Here is a 22,271-nt window from a genome sequence, read left to right on the forward strand (position 1 = left end):
TTTCTGGAACTTCTGATCAACGTATCTCTGTAACACCGATATCTCTTCACTTATATAAATTTCTTAAATGTTCTTGCCCGCTTTGCCATTTTAGTATCTATTGTATATAAAGTTGAATCTTGATTGCCATAGTTCTGATTTATAACTTGGCTAAATAGCCTGTCCCTTCTATTTTTTTAAATTGTTTTGGAAGATGTGGCTAAAGAATTTATATTTGATTTGATTTAAGCAAACTTTTGGAAACTTTAACTGAGGAACATACTTATACATCAGTAATACATAGGTTGTTACTCATCATTGCTTTAACAGGAAGGTCATCAGGTGAAACTAGCAGTTGTCCAGAGCACAGTGCAGCTTGTTTGGTGAAGGATGGTCATGCATTTGATCTGGGCCATACTAAAGGATTACTAAAACAACTTGATAAAGACAGGTATGGCTGAAGTTTTTTAGTGATCCTTGAAAGTCATCAGCATGTCAGTGCTGTTCATGGTGAATAAGGCTGGAAGAATGTAACTATAAAGTTTAAATATTAATGTAAAGTTTAGTCCTTACATTTTCCTGCTACTATTAGGAATTGTATTGAGAATTGATTTACATGTCCTTTGTTTAATTTACAACAGTTTTAAAATTAGTCTATTTTTGTATGCTTGTGGAGCACAAAAAAAGAACTTTTTATTCGAGGTTGGCCTAGAATCCCTAGAAAACCACTAACATTGCTTTCATAGGTACAGTATTCTTAATTTTGGTCCTAATTGTATATTATATTATTTGCTAAATTCACTGAATGTATAGTTACTCTTCCCACCACATTATTTACTTGTGCCTATGCAGCAAATTTCAACAAATATTTTTTGTGAAATGCCCAGCATCTCCCTGGAAATATCTTATTTGCTATTTTGTTTTTTGGGTCTATGTATATATTGCCTTGAGGGGAGGAGGGGGGCTAAATGATTATGCAATGATACTGATAGAATTAGTGTAGTATTAACCTGGAAAAACAGTACCACATGATTTGAGTCATCTTGTAAAGTAACAAAAATTTGAAATTATTATGATACCATTGTTCTAATCCAGATTCTACTTGTGCAATTGTTCACTCCTCCAATTTGGTATCTTGCAGATAAGTTTGAATTCCAGTTCCTTAGATTTCCTAGCCCTCTTGTTTTTTAACTGTTACACTCCAACTACACTTTGTAGGGATTTACATTGCAAACTTTGCTTTGTTTGAATCGCCCAGTACTGTAGTTATTTTTTCATGTTCTTTTTCCAGGTTTCAACTGAGATACGAAAAAGAAAACAGCAATGTAAAAGAGAGACCAGACTTTTGTGGTAGCCATGACCCAGCAGTTACAATTACTTTTGTATGTCCAGAGGGAAGGCGAAGAGAGGTAATCAACAATTTCCTATGGTGGATGTTGAGAGCTGTTACTTGATTGGGAAAACCAATGGATCATAGCATTAATTCAAAATAAATGTACCAGTGTACTTCAATTTTACAGGGCCAAGTCGAGATATCCTATTGCCTAAAAAGTAAATATCATGGTCATTCTTCTAATGCCCAATCAAAGTTCGGTATCAAGCCTGTTAAAGTTTCTTTAGAGGCAGAATATCCCATAAGAATATCCCCTTCCTGACAACAAATACTATCTTAATGAATTAAATTATTACAATTTCTGGACATGCAAAATCACCTGTGTTGACCCTTTCATTGAGACATTAAGATCTTTGTCATAATTCATGCTATCTAAACTGTGAACAATTTTTGATAACTACAGCCATGGTTTTCCAGTGGTTGAGGATCGCATTGAACAAGTATATTTATATGTTTGGGGAGTTTTTTATGGTATTCTTTCAAGCTGATAATTGATTATTTGGATTGTTAAAAATCAGAAATAAAAGTTACTTTTGTATTCTGAAATTTGAATGACTACAGTAAAGGGATTTCAGGCTATATATAAGTTTTTCTATCCCTAAATCAAGGCAGATGTTTTGACCAAGTATTGCACTTTGTTTATTGTTGTTGTTGTTGTTTTCATTTATGTTCAGCTTCTAAAGACTGCTAGAGGCATGCAGTAAAGTCATAGAAGTGGATAAGCTAAAATGTTTAGCCAGTTTTTCTATTTTGAGTGGACGGATGCTTTAGTTAAAAACAGAAAAAGTACATAAATTCTGCCAAAACTTTAATAATCTCTTTTAGGGTGATATTTGTAAGGTGGGAAAAACATTACATTTTACTGCTGAAAACTGCATTTTTTTCTGGTAGGTTTTGGTAGTATGGTCCTTCAGTTGCTGGAGACAACAAAAATGGTTCGTAAGAGGGCTTATGCACAATATGAAACAGTTTGTCATCTTCACTCTTGCGCCTCCCCCCCCCCCAAGTTTAGGCTATTGAAAATTCAAAATCTAATAGCTAGAAATACAGAGCAGTATATAGCGAGCAGGGAGTCATTTGAAACTAAACTATTGTATTCTTTAAATAAATAGTTCATATACATTCTATTGTAAAATTTCAGAATCCAAATTTGATTTTGAATCAGAAAACTGCACCCAGGTCTTGCTGTACCACATCTTTGTCTTCCCTATTAGCTAGTGGCCATTATTAAGTATGCAGGAAAAACAATTTGAAGTGGGAAAGAGAGACGACTGTATAACATCATTATTTTTAAAAAAATAATATTTTATTAGTTTTCTAATTTTACATTTAGGTATTTAAAAAGCAATGTGGTGGCTGGATTAAGCAATGGTTCAATAACATACAAAAATCTTTAGTACAAATCTCAAGTTACAACATCAAATATTTCCTCTCTTTTTCCCTTAATATCTAGTATCTCGTATTTAAGCTAATATAGTTTTTATTATATCAACTCAGTAAAAACATCATTATTATATTTATCAATAAAGTTTTAGCTTATACATATCTTAATTACTTTTACATTCAATCTTTATAGACAATCAATGCCCTGTTATTGTTTTTTTCCCAATTTTTAATTTCCCATCAATATTCATTTGATATTTATAATTTCCAGGCTTTAGGTAACCAAAGTTTCCCTTATCTCAATTCATAATAGAATCTAATATTCAAAATACACATCTATTTGAGTATAGTCTTGTTCTATTTTCTAAAAGTTATCTATTTCCCACCATATTAAATCATCTAATTAATAATACAGTATCTCCTTCAATAAATTAAAACCATCAATATTTTTTTAATTTTGGTAAACAGAAAAAGTCTTTTTAGGGCATCTTTATAGAGCAGGTAGGCTAGAGTGGAGCGGAGGAAAAAAAATGAAATCGTACAGCCAGTTATTCTACTTTATGATACAAGAAAAGACCACCTTGGTAGGTTCCAGACACTGAAATGACATTTCTTTGGCTGACTTTTGGTAAACGTTAAATAATACGTTTTAACAACATTTATGACACATGTAGGGTGGTATTAAAATGAGAAATTGTGTTACTATTCTCTAATTCTGGAGATTTGTATTGGACTTGTGAGCTTATATTTAGGGATGGATAAATTGAGGTTCTACGATCTGATTAGTTATTTTTTTAATATAGGATACAAATCCTACACTCACTGCTCAAAGCAATTGCCGCTATGAGATTGAATGGGTTACTGAGTCAGCTTGTCCCAGAGACTACCTGGAGAGTCATAATTGTACTCTGAGCAGTGAACAACATGGTATTTATGTGGATCTGACACCTCTTATGCAATCCCCAGGTAACTATCCTATTTCCCTTAGAGTGTGTGCAACAAGGTATTTTGCACAAGTAAAACCAGCACCTGTAGCAGAAAAAGACAATTTTCAAATTCTGGTACAGATCTATGGTACAAAATGTTATGTAAGCAATGTTTTGCTCTTGAAAATGAATCAGATGGATAGATACATAAATGAAGTCATCATAGATGGGATTGTACTATTTTGAAGGTTATCTGATTTGAATGTATTTTTATGCATGGGAACAGTTAACTTGCTTTTTGCCAAAAATACAGTATTTATTAAAGCATTAAAATGAAAACAACAAGTGAGTCAACAGATTGAAATTACAGAACTTGCTAATTGATCTGGTCTTTACAATAAGTGCTCTAAAATCTAATGACCTAGCACCTAGCAGTTTAGAAATCAGTGTAATGAACAAATCTGATCAAACACAGTGGAAGTAGCATTATATAGCCCCTGCTCTAACAATCACAAAAACATGGTTTCCTTTTTGGTTGTATAAGATGAGGAGGAGGATCACATAAGCTTAAAGATACTAAAACATAAAAAAGGCAGAATGAAAAAGAAACAAAACTGAAAACATTACAAAGAGAAAAATTAGTGGCTTGTTTTCCTTGTCCCTTTTGTTTTTTTTGTTTTAAGGAGAAAGCTAGGTCACAGACATTTTCACTGATTTATCCGCTTCATGGAATTTCATAATGCTAGATGCGGTATGCATTCAATTTAATCCCTTCAGAACTGGGATATGGAGAAAAATCTAGAAAATTTGTTAGGAGACTCTTGTTTTGAATCTGAGGATGAAATGGAGAAAATTATAAATCTCTAAAGTGTAGTTTCATGAAATTAAATTTGTCTTGCAAAATCCTGCATCTGAATCATTGAGTAAATTTAGAAAATGGTAAGAAGAGCATCACTTGTGGCACACAGACAGATTATAACAATGCTATACAGTGATCATATAAGTATTTTGGTGTCGTAAGTGTATATTTCCATTTGTATGATCCTCTTGAGTATTTCAGATTTGTGGATTTCAATCATATTTTCTTTAGGTGATGTGTCACCATATCATGCAAAAGATAAAGAGTATGACTATTATCTGAATGTATGTGGGAAGGTAACTGGCGGTGCTTGTACGGATAAGGATGTGTCTTCGTGCCAGGTTAAATCTGAAAAAAGTCAGCAGAAAGTGGCAGGAAGATTTACCAATCAAACTCTCAGGTTAGTACTATTCCAGTGATATTGCCCAAAAATATTTTCTTTGATGTCAGAGAAAAATAGTTTTTATTTCTGAAAGAAGATATTTTTTCCACAACATAAAACGCTGTGTGGGTAGTCCTCAGGTTATAACTACTCATTCAGCAATCGTACAAAGTTTTGATGACACTGTGATGCTTACCACTGGTTCTTGAAATTCTGTCTGTTGCGGCATCCAATAAAAATAATTAAGTAGAATCGTATTGTTTTTTTGAAATCAGATATGCTGATGGAGACCTTATTCTGACGTATCCAGGAGGAGATAGTTGTAGTTCGGGTTTCCAGAGAATGACAGTCATAAATTTTGAATGCAATCAAACTGCAGGTAATGTACCAATCTGGTTGTCAATGGATTAATTTGAGCAATATTGTTCTGTTGGAGAAACTGCCGATACTTTTTTAAAAAAGTTATATAGAAAACTAGATATTTCATTTCATTTCATTACCAACCATGTCATTCAAAGAGGGACTGCATACAATAAAATAAGTTGTGGCTTATTTGGTAAATGAATGCACTAAACAAATTATAGGTAAGTGTGGGGTGTGAACTCCAGTGTTAGTTGTACTATTAAAGCCTTTTTATTTCAACATGTGATGGATTGGCTCGTGCCAGTTCTGCTATGGAAATGGATGCTCTGTTAAATTATACTTGACTTCAGGTTTTTAATTGTTAATCTTTTTTTACCTTCTCTTGAATTATTTGGGGTAACTGGATTTTGTTATTCTTATGTTTGATTATGTGTCATAAGCCTAAATGTGAATATCTTAATGGACAATATCAGTGCTTTAATCTGGTATCTTTTTATATGTTTCCTGTTATATCTTAACACTTTTTAATCTGAATGTTTCCTGTATTTTTGTGAATTTATTAAAGATAATAATGGCAAAGGGCATCCAGAATTTAATGGTGAGACAGACTGTTCATATTTTTTTACCTGGCAAACCAAATATGCCTGTGTTGGAGAAGAAGAAGGTTTGCCTTGCATGGTTTCAGATAAGAAGAAAAAGTATGACTTGACACGACTGATTCGTCATTCTGGTATGAAACTTTAAAAAAAATCTATTGTTTGCTTAATTGTTTTAAAACTCTAGTTGATATGTAACTGGTTGTCTGAAATGCTGTCCTAAACATAACATATTATTGCCAAATGTACTGGGTGAATAGTAGAATATTGATGATTTTCCAAAGATAAAAGGGTTTATGTTTGGAGACATTAGTAGAAAAGGTCTCTGTTTTAGTCTTTTGAACATAATGCACAATGCACATTACTCAGTGAACTTGGTTAATTTTTGTGATTGTAGATATGCAATGCAGAGGTGATACTCCAACAAATTCATGTCACGGTGTCATCTATGGTGCTAGTATAACATTTTAAAACAACCTTAAGGCGTATTCAGTCTGGCCCTCTGTGTCAGATGTTGACCAGTCACATCCATTAGACATGAGGCAGTTATCCTCTTCCATTGTTCCACGGCATGCCGCCTTGGAAACTTACTGTAATCCTGCAGATCACAACAAGTACTGGATTTGATTTTTGTGTTAGGCCTAGAATCACTACTGATTAAAAGTGCTCCCAATTTGACCTCCTGGAGGGGAAGATCTTCATCCCCTTTGATATATGTTATGGTTTTCATTAAATTGTTTTATGGTTTTATATTATACACCAAATGACACTTTCGTGGTGGTTTTTAAATAGTCCAATAGTGTTAATTAGCTACAGGCTCTGGTTTATCATTAGTATATTTTGACTTGACCACCTTTGTACATCTCTCTTTTCCATTCCTTTTTTTGAATCTTGTTCCTGAGTTTTAAAATAGTCTTACATTAAATGAACTTAATTGTCATTTTGGGTGGGGAATTAAGTGTGCAATGTTAGATAATGTGGCATTAGCAAGCAAGCAGGCAGGGTATAGCTATGGTAGAAACTAGAAGAGAAAAGTACGAAGAGTTACTATGAGTTGGATATACTACATTTTCTTATTGCTTACTTTTTATTTTTTTGTTTTACAATTACTCCCTTTCTGCAATGTTTATAATTGTTTACTCCAAAGGGAAATAACATGATGGATATGTTTTAATGTTTTAATCTGAAATATGTCATCTTAATTCTAGAATCAGAAGAGAATTGGGAAGCTGTAGATATCAATCCCGTAGAAGCAAAAAAGAAACGTTTCTTTATAAATGTCTGTCACAAGGTACTCCAGAAAAAAGAAGCAGTGTACTGTGCCAAAGATGCATCAGTTTGCTCTGTTGGTGAGTAGGGCTCTAAACCCAGCCTCTCTCTTAATAAAAGCTAAGTTGCATTTCTTTCATAGAACAATACTCATTTAAGTCTGCAGGACAAAGTGTCTGCTCTTGAACTTGCCCTCCCAGTTCCTCTGTTTTGTATGTTTCTTTCAATTCTCATGTCTCAAATTTTAAGGTGGTATCTGCATTAAAGTTACAATGTATCTTGAATTTAGGAAACTCTTCTTAACATTCTGGAAGATTTGATAAATCCTTAAATTCTAAGACTGGTTATAAAAATGGTAACTATCCATCTCCTAAGCGTTGGCAAAATAAGGAGAGAAAATTTAGAAGTATAGGTCTGTGAAAGTGAACTGTAAGACATTTGTTCTTGCTACACTTTATATATAATGTTCCCTGAAGAGCATTTGTTGGAGGAGGCTATGCCGTGAATCTTAATAATAATCATCTTTTCTCTTCCTTCCTTCCTTTTTTTTTTTTTTTTGGCCACTTGTATTTTCAATAGTTGTACTTATTTTTACATTATTTCTATGCTGCTCCAGTCACATAGCTCTGGGAGGCATACAGTTACATAAACAAAATATCAAATACATAATTGCAATAGAATAAAATAAATAAATAAAATAAAATAAACCAAGTAAGAGTAGTACTCATAAGTGTATAGTTTTAATTTATTTTCTAAAGATCAATAGAAGGGGGTAATTCATAAAGGGTAGCTATTCCCTAGGATTGGGGCGGCAACAGAAGAGAAGGTGTATTTCCTGATTCTATTCTTGAGTTTCATGTTGCATAGGAATATGTATGTATGCCAGATGCAAGCCAAAAATTGTGGCAATTTAATTACGATCTAGCTTTTGATTTACATGGGGATATGCACCTTATAATGCCCTTGGACTTTTGGAGAATCCACAGCATAAACAGAACAATCTTTAGTGGTTTATTATAACAGACTTTTTAAATAATTCTTGAATCCCTTCACTTTATAATCTATTCCATCTGACACCTATATTGAATATTTTATTTTGTATACAATCCTGCAGTCAACTTGTACTAACCCTCCAGTTTGGGAGTGAAAGCCTTTTCTTGAAAGCAGGGATTCATAGTTTTCATATTGTATTGCTTTTTAGATAAAAACAATAATACAAGAAATCTTGGGGCTTTCATGTCTTCTCCCAAAAAGGTTGGAGAAAATATTGAGCTTCATTATTCAGAGGGAGACGAATGTGCACTCAATAAAAAAATTGAAACAAATATAATCCTTATATGTAAACCAGGTGAGTGATGTGATTTCATTATTAAATCTTAAATATCTGACCTTTATATAAAATAGTATGTTGTACAGTGTACAAAATACACCGTAGTAATTGTATTTTTTTTAATAAGCTTTGACTTTTGAGTCTTTAATATACTTCTACAAAGTATTTTTTAAAATTCTTTTTGTGTATAGAATAGTGAGGGTTCATTATTACAGCATTCAGGTCTTCTTCTACAAAGCTTGGATATAGCATATACAGTGGTGCTTAAAAGTTTTGAATTTTTGAATCTTCAATATTTCTATATAAATATGGACTAAAACGGGGGTTCTCAACCTTGGCAACTTTAAGACTTGTGGACTTCAACTCCCAGAATTCCTCTGCTGGCTGAGGAATTCTGGGAGTTGAAGTCCACAAGTCTTAAAGTTGCCAAGGTTGAGAACCCCTGGACTAAAACATGATCTGTTTTCCACACAAGTACTAAAACTAGGTAGAGAACACACAAAAATGTGTCAAAAGAAAGAAAACCAAATAAGAATTTGTTACTGTTTATATTTTATTGAATGTGGAAAATACTCTCTGACTGAAGAAATATAAACTAATTAAATAACTGATCCACATATCTGATCAGATAATCTGGGAAGTTCTGTTACTGTGTTCTTGAAGATGAGTGACTATTCAGATCAGTATTTTTCTGTTGATAGGTGATCTAGAAAGCGCTCCTGTTTTGATTAATTATGGATATGATGGATGCTTGTTTGAATTTGAATGGCATACTGCTGCTGCCTGTGTCCTGTCTAAAACAAAAGGAGACCACTGCAAAGTTTCAGATCTTCAAGCTGGTATGTAGCTAAACAGAACCTGTGATGGGGAATTCAGATTTCTTGTCTGCACTTAACATTTTGTGTTAGCTAGCAGTACTGTTTTTATCTTCTTTCCAAGATTAAGTATAGGATTATACATACTTAGAAATGATTGTTATATATTTTTCTTCTTGTGAAGACTGTCTTATACACATTAACAACTTTTTATTAAAGGAGACTTTTTTTAATTCCTACTTAGGTGTTTCCTTCGACTTATCGCCACTAATGAATGAATCTTTCTCAATAATCACAAGTGACTATACTTTCTATATTAGTATTTGTGGCTCTTTGCCAAATAAGCATTGTGGGTCAGAGTCGGCAGCATGTCAAGTAAAGAAAAAGTAAGTAGTATGTGCATGCCTCCTGAATCTCCATTTTATGGGACATTTGATGGCCTTTATATACTTTTTGTCCTTACTGTAAATTAGGAAATTATCTAGGGCAGAGCTCAAAGAATGGAATAACCAAAATGTCGTTGTGAATAGGGCGGTTGCTTTACTTACTCTGGGTTTATTGTGCCCTCTAAAACCAGGGTTCTACATATAAATTTGGCCTTCACAACTCTAGTGAATTCAATCTTTTCATCAGGGCCCTTTTTCTCTAACCCCAAGGCCAAATTAGGAAAGATTTGGCCCAGGATTACTGATGACATGCAAATAAAAGTATGTTGTATCTTCAAAATGAGTTAGTTGCTTTACCGGAGTGATTGTGAGGTGGTGAAAAAGATTAATTTTGGGATATTATTTTGTGTTTTGTTGGGTTGCTTACATGACATTAAGGTTTTAGTTTATACAGTGAGGGGAAAAAGTATTGGATCCCCTGCTGATTTTGTACTCCTACTGACAAAGAAATGATCAGTCTATAATTTTAATGGTAGATTTATTTTAACAGCGAGAGACAGAATAACAACAAAAAAATTCCAGAAAAATGCATTTCAAAAAAGTTATAAATTGATTTGCATTTTAATGAGTGAAATAAGTATTTTATCCCCTATCAATCAGCAATATTTCTGGCTCCCAGGTGTTTTTTATAAAGACAATTGAGATTAGGAGCACTCTCTTAAAGGGAGTGCTCCTAATTTCAATTTGTTACCTGTATAAAAGACACCTGTCCATAGAAGCAATCAATCAGATTCCAAACTCTCCACCATGGCCAAGACCAAAGAATTGTCCAAGGATGTCAGGGACAAGATTGTAGACCTACACAAGTCTGAAATGGGCTACAAGACTATCACTAACAGCTTGGTGAAAAGGTGACAACAGTTGGTGCGATTATTTGTAAATGGAAGAAACACAAAATAACTGTCAATCTCCCTCTGTCTGGGGCTCCAAGCAAGATCTCACCTCGTGGAGTTTCAATGATCATGAGAATGGTGAGGAATCAGCCCAGAACTACACAGGAGGATCTTGTCAATGATCTCAAGGCAGTTGGGGCCATAGTCATCAAGAAAGCAATTGGTAACATACTATGCTGTGAAGGACTGAAATCCTGCAGCGCCCGCAAGGTCCCCCTGCTCAAGAAAGCATATGAACAGGCCCATCTGAAGTTTGCCAGTGAACATCTGAATGATTCAGAGAAGAACTGGGTAAAAGTGTTGTGGTCAGATGAGACCAAAATCAAGCTCTTTGGCATCAACTCAACTCGCTGTGTTTGAAGGAGGAGGAATGCTGCTTATGACCCCAAGAATACCATCCTCACCGTCAAACATGGGGGTGGAAACATTATGGGGGTGTTTTCCTGCTAAGGGGACAGGACAACTTCACCGCATCAGAGGGACAATGGACGGGGCCATGTACCATCAAATCTTGGGTAAGAACCTCCTTCCCTCAGCCGGGGCATTGAAAATGGGTCATGGATGGGTATTCCAGCATGACAATGACCCAAAACACATGGCCAAGGCAACAAAGAAGTGGCTCAAGAAGAAGCACATTAAGGTCCTGGACTGGCCTAGCCAATTTCCAGATCTTAATCCCATAGAAAATCTGTGGAAAAAGCTGAAGGTTCGAGCTGCCAAATGTCAGCCTCGAAACCTTAATGACTTGGAGAGGATCTGCAATGAGGAGTGGGACAAAATCCCTCCTGAGATGTGTGCAAACCTGGGGGCCAACTACAAGCAACGTCTGACCTCTGATTGCCAACAAAGGTTTTGCCACCAAGTATTAAGTCTTGTTTTGCGAAGGAGTCAAATAGTTATTTCACTCATTAAAATGCAAATCAATTTATAACTTTTTTGAAATGTGTTTTTCTGGATTTTTTTTTGTTATTCTGTCTCACACTGTTAAAATAAACCTACCATTAAAACTATAGACTGATCATTTCTTTGTCAGTGGGCAAACACACAAAATCAGCAGGAGACCAAATACTTCCCCCCCCCCCACTGTATTTCTCTGATATATGTTTTATTCATATACTTAGTGAATGGAGCATGACAACAATAATACAGAATGAATACTTCCTCTAAAATTGTCTTGGAATAAAAAGAAAGCTCTAGGACACTTCTTCCAATCCCAAGTGATCAATCCTGAGGAGCTGTTCCATTACGTGAATTGGCATGAACTCCTGATCAATACTTGACCTGAGCTCCTAATTTTATTGGGTGGCTATAAATTTTTGCTAGCATGTGGCCTTAGCAATTTGCCTTCTATATAAAATATGGATTATTGTTGATGGAGATCAGAAAATATAACCCAAACAGTCATGAGTGTATCTTGGATTAGTAACATAGCACAGTGGGACAAATCACAATAGAGAAAGTTGATTCATAAGATTGATATCAATCAAGAAATATATATGTGACAGTTGCATATGCTTTTGTAACAAAGCTTAATTTTTGGGAAGATGACATTTATACTGGAACATTTAAAGCAAACTTACATGAATTGCATTAATGTATAATTCTAGTGGCCAAGATTCTTGGAATCTTGGGAAGCCCAGTTCTCAGCTGTCCTATTATGATGGAATTATTCAGCTAAACTATCAGAATGGCACACCCTACAACAATGCGCAGCATACAAAACGGTCTACCCATATAACATTCCTGTGTGATCGTAATGCGAACATGAGTGTACCAGAGTATCAGGTAGGAGCTGACTAAGAACAATTTCCTTTAATTCTGTCCTTGCACTGCATGTTTAATTCAGCTTTTGAATGGGTAATTAATTCACCAAATTTAGTTTTTGAGTGGTATAGACGGGGAATTCTAATTCCATAAGCCTTATATGCCTTGGTGGTTGATCTTTGTAGATTGTCTAGAAATCGTCAAGGCATTGGCTCTGATGTTAATTTTAGAAAATTTCATATAATTCTTAAAGTAGTCTGTTCAGGGTCCCCTTGCCAACCCATTCATAAAATTGACATATGGGCATCTCCAGTTACACAATGCCAATTTACCAGAATGTTTAATTACCAATTTCTGTAACCACTCCTGATATAGAATGTTTCATCCTATTCCAACTTACCTTTTTTAAAAAAAAATCTGGGCAGGTTATTATATTTCTAGGCAAAGTACTCTTACATTTTTTTTTTTTCAAAGGAGTCTATATGGCTTATTGGGGGCTCTGATAAACTTTTAGAAGTAGAGATAATGTTGGAATCTGGCACTTTACTGTGTATCATGAAGGTTTTGTGTTTTAACTTTACAGTTACAAATCTTTAATAGAATTTTTAAACTTTTTTAAAAAACATTAATATTTTCAGTTATCTGAGAGGAGGAACTCAGTGAGCATTAAAAGAAGATGCTTTCATTGTTGTCCTAGGCACCGCATTGAGGAATCTGTAGTTAAACGCATACATATTGAAAGTTCTTGTTTAGGGCCTGTTGCTTCTAATTGCAAGTATAAATATAGATTCTACTGAACGTTCTGGTGGAAAAGCCTGAATCTGTGTCTGTAACCTGAAACGTCTTGTTTTGAATTGTCATAATATTGATATGCTATATTTCCAATCTTGGTTGTTTGCTTTCTGATAACTTAGGAGGAAGACAGTTTCACATACAACTTCAAGTTGTATACTCAGTATGCTTGTCCAGAAATACCTATAGAATGTGTTGTAACAGATCCTAAAACCATGGAGCAATATGATCTGTCAAGGTAAACAAGAAAACAGAAGTTTTGAATGTAAATTCTAAATATGTGGAAGAATTCTCAGTTAGCAATTTTTCAAGCCAAAAAACAACTTTATATTTTAATCTTAATACTACTTTGCATTGATCAGTAGTGCTGTCATTATGCTTAACTATCAGAGAATCAGTTTGTTATGGAAAAATAGCTTATTACCTTACAACTCCTAAAGGCTGTCCATGTATAGTTTTAATTGTTCATCCATCAGTATAGATGTTTCTAAGGTGAATAAGTTGTATTAAATCTTATTTTCTCAATACTGTGTTTTAAATAAACAGTGTATAATTTTTAGTATATTTCTGTGCTTATCTCAGGGAAATATATGAGTACAATTATTCTGCCTTATTCCTGAATACATAGTTGCCAACTATAATGTTTTTATTTTTAAAAACTGACATATTTAATAATTTTTGATCTATTTTTAGTTTATCGTTATTTGGCAATGTAAAAGAAAACTGGTTTGCAATGGACAACTCAGGAGAGAATGTTCACAGAAAGTACTACATTAATGTCTGCCGACCTTTGAACCCCATCTCAGGATGTGATAGAAAAGCATCCATTTGTGAAATGACGTTCAAAAAGGGTGAGAGTGTAAGTATATCCATTCTATAGAGAGACAAAATCAAAACTAACTTTGGAGTTCTCCTTTACTTTGTATTCCTGGGTATTTATACAATACTGGTAGTCCCCAAGGTACAAACCTAATGGAGCCTGGCCATTAGGCTCATAAGTAAAAAAACTCATCAAGTATGAGACTCAATTTTACAAATTTTTAAAATCAAATTCATTAATTAAATCAAAAGGGTTGTTAAATGAACGAAGATCTAACCATTTCCTCAGATAGCTGCCATGTTAACTGAACTGAGAGGATTTCCCGCCAGCTGCCAATCAGCTGTTTCCAGCTCAGGAACTAAATTGCCTCCAAGCAGGGATTAGAGCCATTGCATTTACTTTAAAAAAAAAAAAAAACTACTGCTAGCCAGCTCAAGCATCTTCAGCTAGCTGCGGGGGGGGGGGGGGCGGGGGGGCGGGGAGGCGTTGCTTTAAAAAACAATAACTTGCCACTAATTAGCCTAAGAGTCTCCAGCCAGGCATCTAGAGGGAGATGGGGGATGAATTTGCAGAACTCTCAGCTTGCAATAGTAACAGAGATGAAAGGGACTTTGAGGTCACCTAGTCTAACCCACTGCTCTAACAAGAGAGTATTTCTGATAAATGCCTATCTAGTCTCTTCTTAAAAGCTTCTGGTGATGAGGCACCCACAACTTCTGGAGGCAATTTAAATTTAAAACCTACAGTTTAGTTTATGAGCTGCAACTATTATTAGCACATGACCGAAATTTCTCAGTTAAGAGATCCTGTACCGCCTCCAAACCATGGTTTGATAAGGATTGCGTAGAAGCCAAGAAAGCCCTTAACTTGGCATACAAGGAGTACAAAAGCGAGACTGGATAGGCAATTAATAAAGCAATTCTTAAACAGTTTTCCTCAAATAACAATTCAAGCAATTGATTGCATTCAAGAAGAGACAAGACACAAGGTCTTCCTGGGAACAGCTCATCGTGGCAGCAAAGCAAAAGAACTCCTTATTTTGGCATCTAATAGGTTGCCACTCTGAAAGAATCTATACCCCATTAGATTGTCATATATCTCCTATAACCTGGGAACTTCATTTTCGGAGAATGTATGAAGACCCCTCCAGCAAGAGTACAAGGTCTATAGTGAAGAATTTACCTGAGTGGCCTCCAGTTTCAGAGTCTGAAATTAAATCCCTCATTGGCCAACTCAGGATCGGGAAGGCTCCAGGAGCAGACTTCATTTTGGCCGAATTACTAAGAATAATATGGAATGGTGGATGCCCGCCTTGGCAGCACTATTCACCTATATTGACTACACTGGCCATGTCCCAGAGGATTGGGGCTTGGCAATTGTGGTCCCAATTTATAAAAAGGGAAAGAGAGACGACCTGCCAATTACCAACCAATAAGTCTGTGAATATAATCAGAAAACTCTATGCCAACACCTTCAAGATAGAGCAAGTACCACCTTTAAGTACCTAGGGGTGGTCATCCATGCCACTGGCTCACAAAAAGCCCATGGAGAATACACAGCTCCTTCTGGCCAACGATCAGCGAATGCTATTCTTAAATTTTTCCGCACAAAGGGAGGACACTGTTCCAGCTGCAATTAAGCTCGTTCTGGCCAAGTCACTAGCACAGCTTCTCTACGGAACCTTGTTCAGACCCTCAGTGTTTTACACCACTGGAAAGAGTTCAGTCCAAATTTATCAGAACAATTCTCCAGATGCCATGCTGTGTCCCAAACACACTTCTGTGCCTGGAGACAGGATTGATAAAAGTCGAAGCAAGAATCTTGAATATCTGGCTAAGGCTTAATTGTTTTCCGCAAGGCCTTGCTCCATTAATTCTTCAAGATAATTCTCCTCTTCATGGATCAAAACAGTCGAGTCCAACCTTGCCAAACTAGACTTCTCGCCAGCCTCAATTCTCAAATTGGACTACAACCAAGCAAAACAAACCTTGTGTCAAAAGATAGAGGACATCGAGAGGCAAGCGGACTTAGGTATGGCTCCGCTGTTTCTGGCTCCAGATTCTATTAACTCTATTGATTACACCTGCCAGGTATCTTAGTCAATTAGAGTCAGTAAACCACTGGAAAGTATTTCGCTTGCACAGTGCCATGCGTTTCCATCGGCCGTCCTGTACGGCAAGTATAAAAAGATACCATTGGTAGAAAGACTCTGCTCCTGTGGCTCAGGAGAGGTGGAGACCATTGGACATATACTCCTTCGATGTTCCTTCTATAGACCTATTTGGAAAAATCATATCCTCCCCATAATTGATAGGTATCCTGGTCGTTTGGAAAGCATTTATCTCCAGTGGCTGTTTAAGGATGAGCAGGCAGTGATCACTGCGCAGATGGCTAGATTCTGCGCAGCAGCATTGAGGATTAGACAGAAACATAAAACATTTTAGATCTTTTTAATAATCTTTTATAATTAATTTAATTATGTGTTTTAATCCAGCATTAGACTATAAAAAATAAAAAAACCTACAGTAATATATGCTAATTTCCAAAATAAAAGCTCAATAGTTTGCAAACTCAGTTTGCAAAGTACAGTACTTAAAAAGCAGAACAGTTCCCAAAGTGCTTGCAAACTATAGAATAACAAAGAAAATATTTTAAAATACTTGCAGAAGTAATTGTAGCACTCGAGCCCAGGCAGTAGCAGATTGCAGCAAAAGCAAAAACCGGTGCTGGCTTGGCTCTTGTTTGGCCATGTGACTAGGGATCAAAAAAAACCAAAACCCAACCCTTCCCGCTTCTCGTACCCCGGAATGGCCCAGGCAAGTCATAGAGGTAAAAATGGCCGCTGCTACAGTAGAAACTGAAACCAAGTCACATGGCTACAGAGGCCTCTTTGGTTGCAATTTTAAATTTCTAATGTAAGTAGTCTTTCTAAATTAATTCGTTTTCTGTGAAAACTCGCTAAATTAATACTTGTACCTGGGGGATTACATGTACATGGGTAAGATTTGGAGAATTTTTATAATCTTTACAGAAAGAATTGTGCATATTTTATTGTATTGTTTTAAATATTTTTTCTTATAAATGCTTTTGCTTTAGAAAGATATCGTTCCTCTCATTTCAGGCCGGCTCTTCTAAAATTTCCAATAGTAACCTTGGGATAGCCTTGCAAAGTCCCATTTTTGAAGGACATGGTAGAATCCTTTTAAATTACACCGGTGGCTCTCTATGCGTAAGGGCAGATGATGACAAGTCAGAACCTTTCTCAAGCCTCATCCATCTTATTTGTGCCAAGGGCCTTCTTGTAAGTTTCTGATGGGTTATTTATTTATTTATTTATTTTTTAATGATGCCTATCTCCCCTAAAAGTGACTCTGGGTGGCTGGCATCATTCTTGCACTGTAGCTTCATACTGTTATAGAATTTGACCACCACTATATAAGAGTAGAAAACACCTTATAGATGAATTTTTTGATTCCTCTTGTCATATCTTATATATTTATTAATTTTAAAAATTTATATAGCCACCCATCTCACAAAACAAGTGACTCTGGGTAGCATATAATAAATCTAAATAACAATAAAACACAGATACTAGCTGTTACTATTAAAAACATTAAAAACTATAAAAGTTCAGCTAAAAATGGATGAAGAGGTGTCAATAACAATAGAGCCATCTTACTAGTTTGCTAGTTTTCTGGGATTTCCAGACCTGGTGCCAACCTAACCTCTGGGAGAATATTCCAGAGGGTGGATGCCAGAGCTGAGAAAGTTGCCACCTAGGGTCCTCTACTAAATCTGGTGGGACAGAAAGATGTAATAGGGAAGAGACAGCCTTCAAATGACCCAATCCCATGCCATGTAAGGATTTAAAGCGTGAATTGGACCTGGGAAAAAACTGGCAACCAATGCAGCTTTTGGAGCAGAGGTGTAGCAAGTGTTCTAGGAGGAACTCAAGTAACTGTCCACACTGCTGCATTTTGCACTAGGTGAAGTTTCCAGGTGCTCTTCAAGTGCAGCCTGATGTAGAGCATATTACAATAGTACAACTCGGAGGTTATAGGGATGAGGGAGTGTGAAGAGAACCCCTTGATCTAGGAATGAGCGCAACTGATGCACAATGCAATGTTGTGTGAAGGCCCTTCTAGCCACGACTGCCACCTGCTTGTTGGTAAGAGTTGTGAGTTGTGAGTCCAGGGGGACCTCCAGATTGCACATGTCTACTTTGGGCAGTGTAATTCCATTGAGCAGCAAAGATGGCTTAGTGATAAAATGTAAATGGATTTTACATTTGTTTGCTTGGAGTAGAATGAATAATCATTATATCATAATAGTCCAAAATATGTTTTGAAACTTTTGTGACTCATTTCATCTTCATCTAGCTGAAGTATCATTCAAGAGTGGAAATAAAGCACAACCAAAGAAGCCCTAGAATTTTCAGAAATATAAAAAACTGGAATATTCTCAAAGCACCTTAACATGGAACACATATACCTAGTTATTAGAGTATGCTAAATAATGTTGGAAAATCAGAACAAAGGGGAATAGGATGAAGCATCCAGTTAATTAATTTAATTAACTAATTAATTAAATTAGGATTGATTTAGCTTTTCTATCACAGATTATAGTATTAAAAGTGACATAACTGCAGGATCAAACTATTTTAGGTTTTTGGATTTCATTCCTAAGTAGAAGTGATGATGGTTGAGCAAGTTCTGTGTTTTAGAGCCGGGGTCTCCAACCCCTGGTCCATGGACCAGCACCAGGCCACGGCATGCCAGAAACCAGGCCGCACAAACAAGTGAAGCCACATCCATGAGATGCAGGCAGCATGTGAAAGCACGCCTCCTCCAGTCCACGGAAAAACCTCTGTCCCTGGAACCGGTCCCTGGTGTCCAAAAGATTGGGGGCCATTGTTTTAGAGGACAGTTGAGTGCATTCCGCTTAGTCTGTAGCCATGTTATTTTCTAGTTGCCTAGATACTAATCAAGTCCAACTCTGCTTAGTTTTTCAGTATTGCTCAGATTGAAACAATGACCTATTTCATATTTACTTATCTCTCTTTCAAAGCAATTTCAAAATTGACATGTTATATGTGTGTTCATTTTAATATATTCCTTGCCTTAACATTGGGACTTGTTATATTTCCAGAATAGCAGCCCGAGATTTTTAGAGATGAAAGACTGTGTTGCAACTTTTCTGTGGGAAACTGAAGCTGCCTGTCCAGTCACTACTACACAAGGAGAGTCTCAGGTAAGAGCAGAAAAGGCTTATACTTGCATGCTATGTGTAAAGATGGATTATAAGGATTCATAAATATAAATGAGAATTCTCATAATCCAATCTTTTGCTTGTTGATTTGAAATTCAGTCTGAGAAAGCTTGCATGCATGCTGTAGGTGAAAATCTTGTTTCAGGCTGCCTATTCCTTCTCCTTTCCAAAAACTCAATAATTCTAGTTTTACATTTTTACCCAGCAAGTCATTATTAATTTTTAGTACAAAGAAAGGCTTCTGGGAGATGACTAAGACAGTAGAGGCAAGCAGTTGAAGCAAGCAAATTTACAAAGAGCTCTAAATAGGATACTGATGTTAGAATTCACTTTTATTCAACTTCTTACAATATCTTTTTTTTTAATCAGATTTTCCTAGATCATTCTCTTAAAGATTTTATTGGGGCAGACTTTAAAGTCTGTTTTTTAAAAAACTTCCAAGGAAGATGTGAGACACAAATAGCATAGCCCTTAAACCTTGTATATGATTCATCAAACAAGATTTGGGACTAACACTGCTGTAGATAGAGGGCACTTTCATAAATATTAGTAATTTTACTTTACTTGATATCCTTTGACTTTCAACAAGATAACTATCCTGAATATAAATAGCTTTGAATTTACCTCTAGATAATCATAACTATATGGTAGATATTACTTCCTTGACTTTTTATTTCTAAGGCTGCAAATGTTTTAAGTTTATGAATTGTGCCTTTTCCTACAGAGCTGCTCTGTAAAAGACCCAAACACTGGATTTCTATATAACCTGGAACCATTAGCTTTGGAAAAAGCATACATTGTTGAAGGAATTAAAAAAAGCTACATGGTAATAATTTTCATTTCTGAGTTCTTGTGGTTTTTCTGAAGTGAGTTAATAAATTGGTTAGCTTTCTTGAGGGAAGTATAAAAAGCACTCAGAACCATATCTTGTGTATTGTGAAAAGAATTCCCGATAATAGTAATGTTAATAAACAGCAAACAAATATACTGTGAGCTACATATTGGGAAAAGCTCTAGCCCAAAAACTGAACAAATGATTTATATGCAGGATTTAGTAGTTAAAAGTAAAATACAGGTCATTTAAATCCTGCAAGGCTGCTATGAAACAGAACAGAAAATACTGAGTTATAAGTTAGATGAGTCAGATGGGCTAGTTAGATGGGTAAAAGGCAGCTTCCAGAGCTGTTACTGTGAAATTAGAATTTTTAATGTCAAACTCAAAGCCTACATTTATATTCTGTATCACTTTGGCTGAGCTAAGTAAAGATACATGAATAAAAAAGGAATGTGGTCTTGATAATTATGTGTATCAAATAGTAGAAAATTAGCATATATTGATTGTGTTCAATCTCTTAGATAAGTATTTGTAGACCAGCCAAGGAATGTGGGCCTATACATGGTACTGAAGTTGATGATTCAATTGGTGGATGTGAAACAGAAGACCTACAACATATTCGCTTGGTGAAATTGAACAAAACTCTTCAGTTGTCTACAGAAGGATACCTATCACTTATTTATACAGGTAAAGTGAGTGTGGCTTACTTTGTAAATGTTTGCCTTCCAGTATAGTCACTACCACATGTTTTTGAGAGATAATATTTATACAGTGCTAATCCCCTCAGGCTTTCTTCTGCAGTCTGTAGTTCCTAGAGCTCATATCTAAAGAAACACCTATTATTTTTAATTCAAAGGAAAGTAAAGAGTCAATGTACGATGTACAGCTTGTTCGCTATTACCCTAGAAATTGTATATGCTTGCCCATCTTATTCCTGTAAAAAAAGAGAAATTGGAGCTTAAAAATCTGGAGATGTGGAATTCAAGATATATAAGAAAGCCTAATAAGAAAGATTGTAGAAAATGTTCATTGCTTACAGGGTATAATTTATCTCCATCATATTTTAATATTTCCTCTTTCTTTAACCTATAATAGTGAATGTATCTTGATTCAGTCATGGAAATATCATTTTATTTTTAAAAAATACACGATGAATTTGGGTGAAAGTCTTTCCCTTGCCATCCCTGAAAGCCATCATATTTCTCCCTTCATTGAACTGTATTGTTCTTGTGGGGTTTTTTGCTCGTTACTATCCGATGTTCCAATGTGTGCAGATTTAAAGGAACAACATATATAGTATTCCTTGTTGAGCCACCACTTGTTCAGTGACTGAAGTTATGATGGTCCTGAACAAAGAGATTTATGCCTAACCATTGTAGCTGTGGCTGTTACAGTATCCTCAAGGTCATGTGATAGCAGTTTGAATGTTTGGCAGCTGGCTCACAGTTACAACATTGCAGCATCCCTCACAAGATTGCTGTTTGCTGCCTTTATTACTAGTTTCTGACAAGCAAATTCAATAGAGAAATCAGCAGGAGGTTGCAGATGACAATTCTGCGATGTTAGCCTGAGTGGGATTTGCCTAAAGACACCAACTCAGACTTAGCAATGGAATTCCCAGCTCCAGGAGTTAACCACTAACTGAAAAGAGTTGGAGAATACTTCGTCTTGACGTTTTATTTTCATGTTTCAGGGCCCAATGACAGTTTCATCATTACTTTTACTTGTAATCAGTCCTATCCTGGAGAACTCAAATTTGTACATGAAGAAATGAATTCTGCACAAAATATTCATAATACTTACTTTAAGTTCTATACAGCCTTAGCCTGTCCACCTGCTCCAGTTGATTGCCAAGTCACTGGTGAGTAAACTAGTATTACTAAGTGCTTTTATATATGTTTTCCCCTTACAATCAAATAGTAAGTGATGAAATTTCAGAATTAATAATACTGATAATAATAAAGTTGGAAGGGACCTTGGAGGTCATCTAGTCCAACCCCCTGCTCAGGCAGGAAACTCTACATCATTTCAGATAATTGGCTGTCAGTCTCTTCTTAAAAACGTCCAGTGTTGGAGCATTCACAGCTTCTGGAGGCAGGTTGTTCCACTGATTAATTGTTCTAATTGTCAGGAAATTTCTCCTTAGTTCTAAGTTGCT

At 35.6% G+C, this 22,271-nt stretch overlaps 1 protein-coding gene across 1 annotated transcript in view; it reads left to right on the forward strand.

Annotated features, from left to right (window-relative positions):
• The window catches only part of IGF2R (insulin like growth factor 2 receptor), an 83,679-nt gene that overhangs the window by 21,160 nt on the left and 40,248 nt on the right, over positions 1-22,271 (forward strand). The window contains exons 6-23 of the mRNA XM_039358248.1: positions 310-430; positions 1,271-1,388; positions 3,559-3,721; positions 4,772-4,940; positions 5,198-5,301; positions 5,851-6,015; positions 7,090-7,230; positions 8,352-8,498; positions 9,182-9,319; positions 9,540-9,681; positions 12,242-12,419; positions 13,313-13,428; positions 13,884-14,049; positions 17,132-17,311; positions 19,159-19,260; positions 20,003-20,104; positions 20,635-20,800; positions 21,807-21,974. Of these exons, the coding sequence (XP_039214182.1) occupies positions 310-430; positions 1,271-1,388; positions 3,559-3,721; positions 4,772-4,940; positions 5,198-5,301; positions 5,851-6,015; positions 7,090-7,230; positions 8,352-8,498; positions 9,182-9,319; positions 9,540-9,681; positions 12,242-12,419; positions 13,313-13,428; positions 13,884-14,049; positions 17,132-17,311; positions 19,159-19,260; positions 20,003-20,104; positions 20,635-20,800; positions 21,807-21,974 (2,586 nt within the window). The remainder of the gene's footprint in view (positions 1-309; positions 431-1,270; positions 1,389-3,558; positions 3,722-4,771; positions 4,941-5,197; positions 5,302-5,850; positions 6,016-7,089; positions 7,231-8,351; positions 8,499-9,181; positions 9,320-9,539; positions 9,682-12,241; positions 12,420-13,312; positions 13,429-13,883; positions 14,050-17,131; positions 17,312-19,158; positions 19,261-20,002; positions 20,105-20,634; positions 20,801-21,806; positions 21,975-22,271) is intronic.

Source organism: Crotalus tigris, unplaced genomic scaffold (genome assembly GCF_016545835.1).
Source record: "Crotalus tigris isolate CLP2741 ecotype Arizona unplaced genomic scaffold, ASM1654583v1 scf7180000019007.31208882:3723066, whole genome shotgun sequence".
Taxonomy (NCBI): domain Eukaryota; kingdom Metazoa; phylum Chordata; class Lepidosauria; order Squamata; family Viperidae; genus Crotalus; species Crotalus tigris.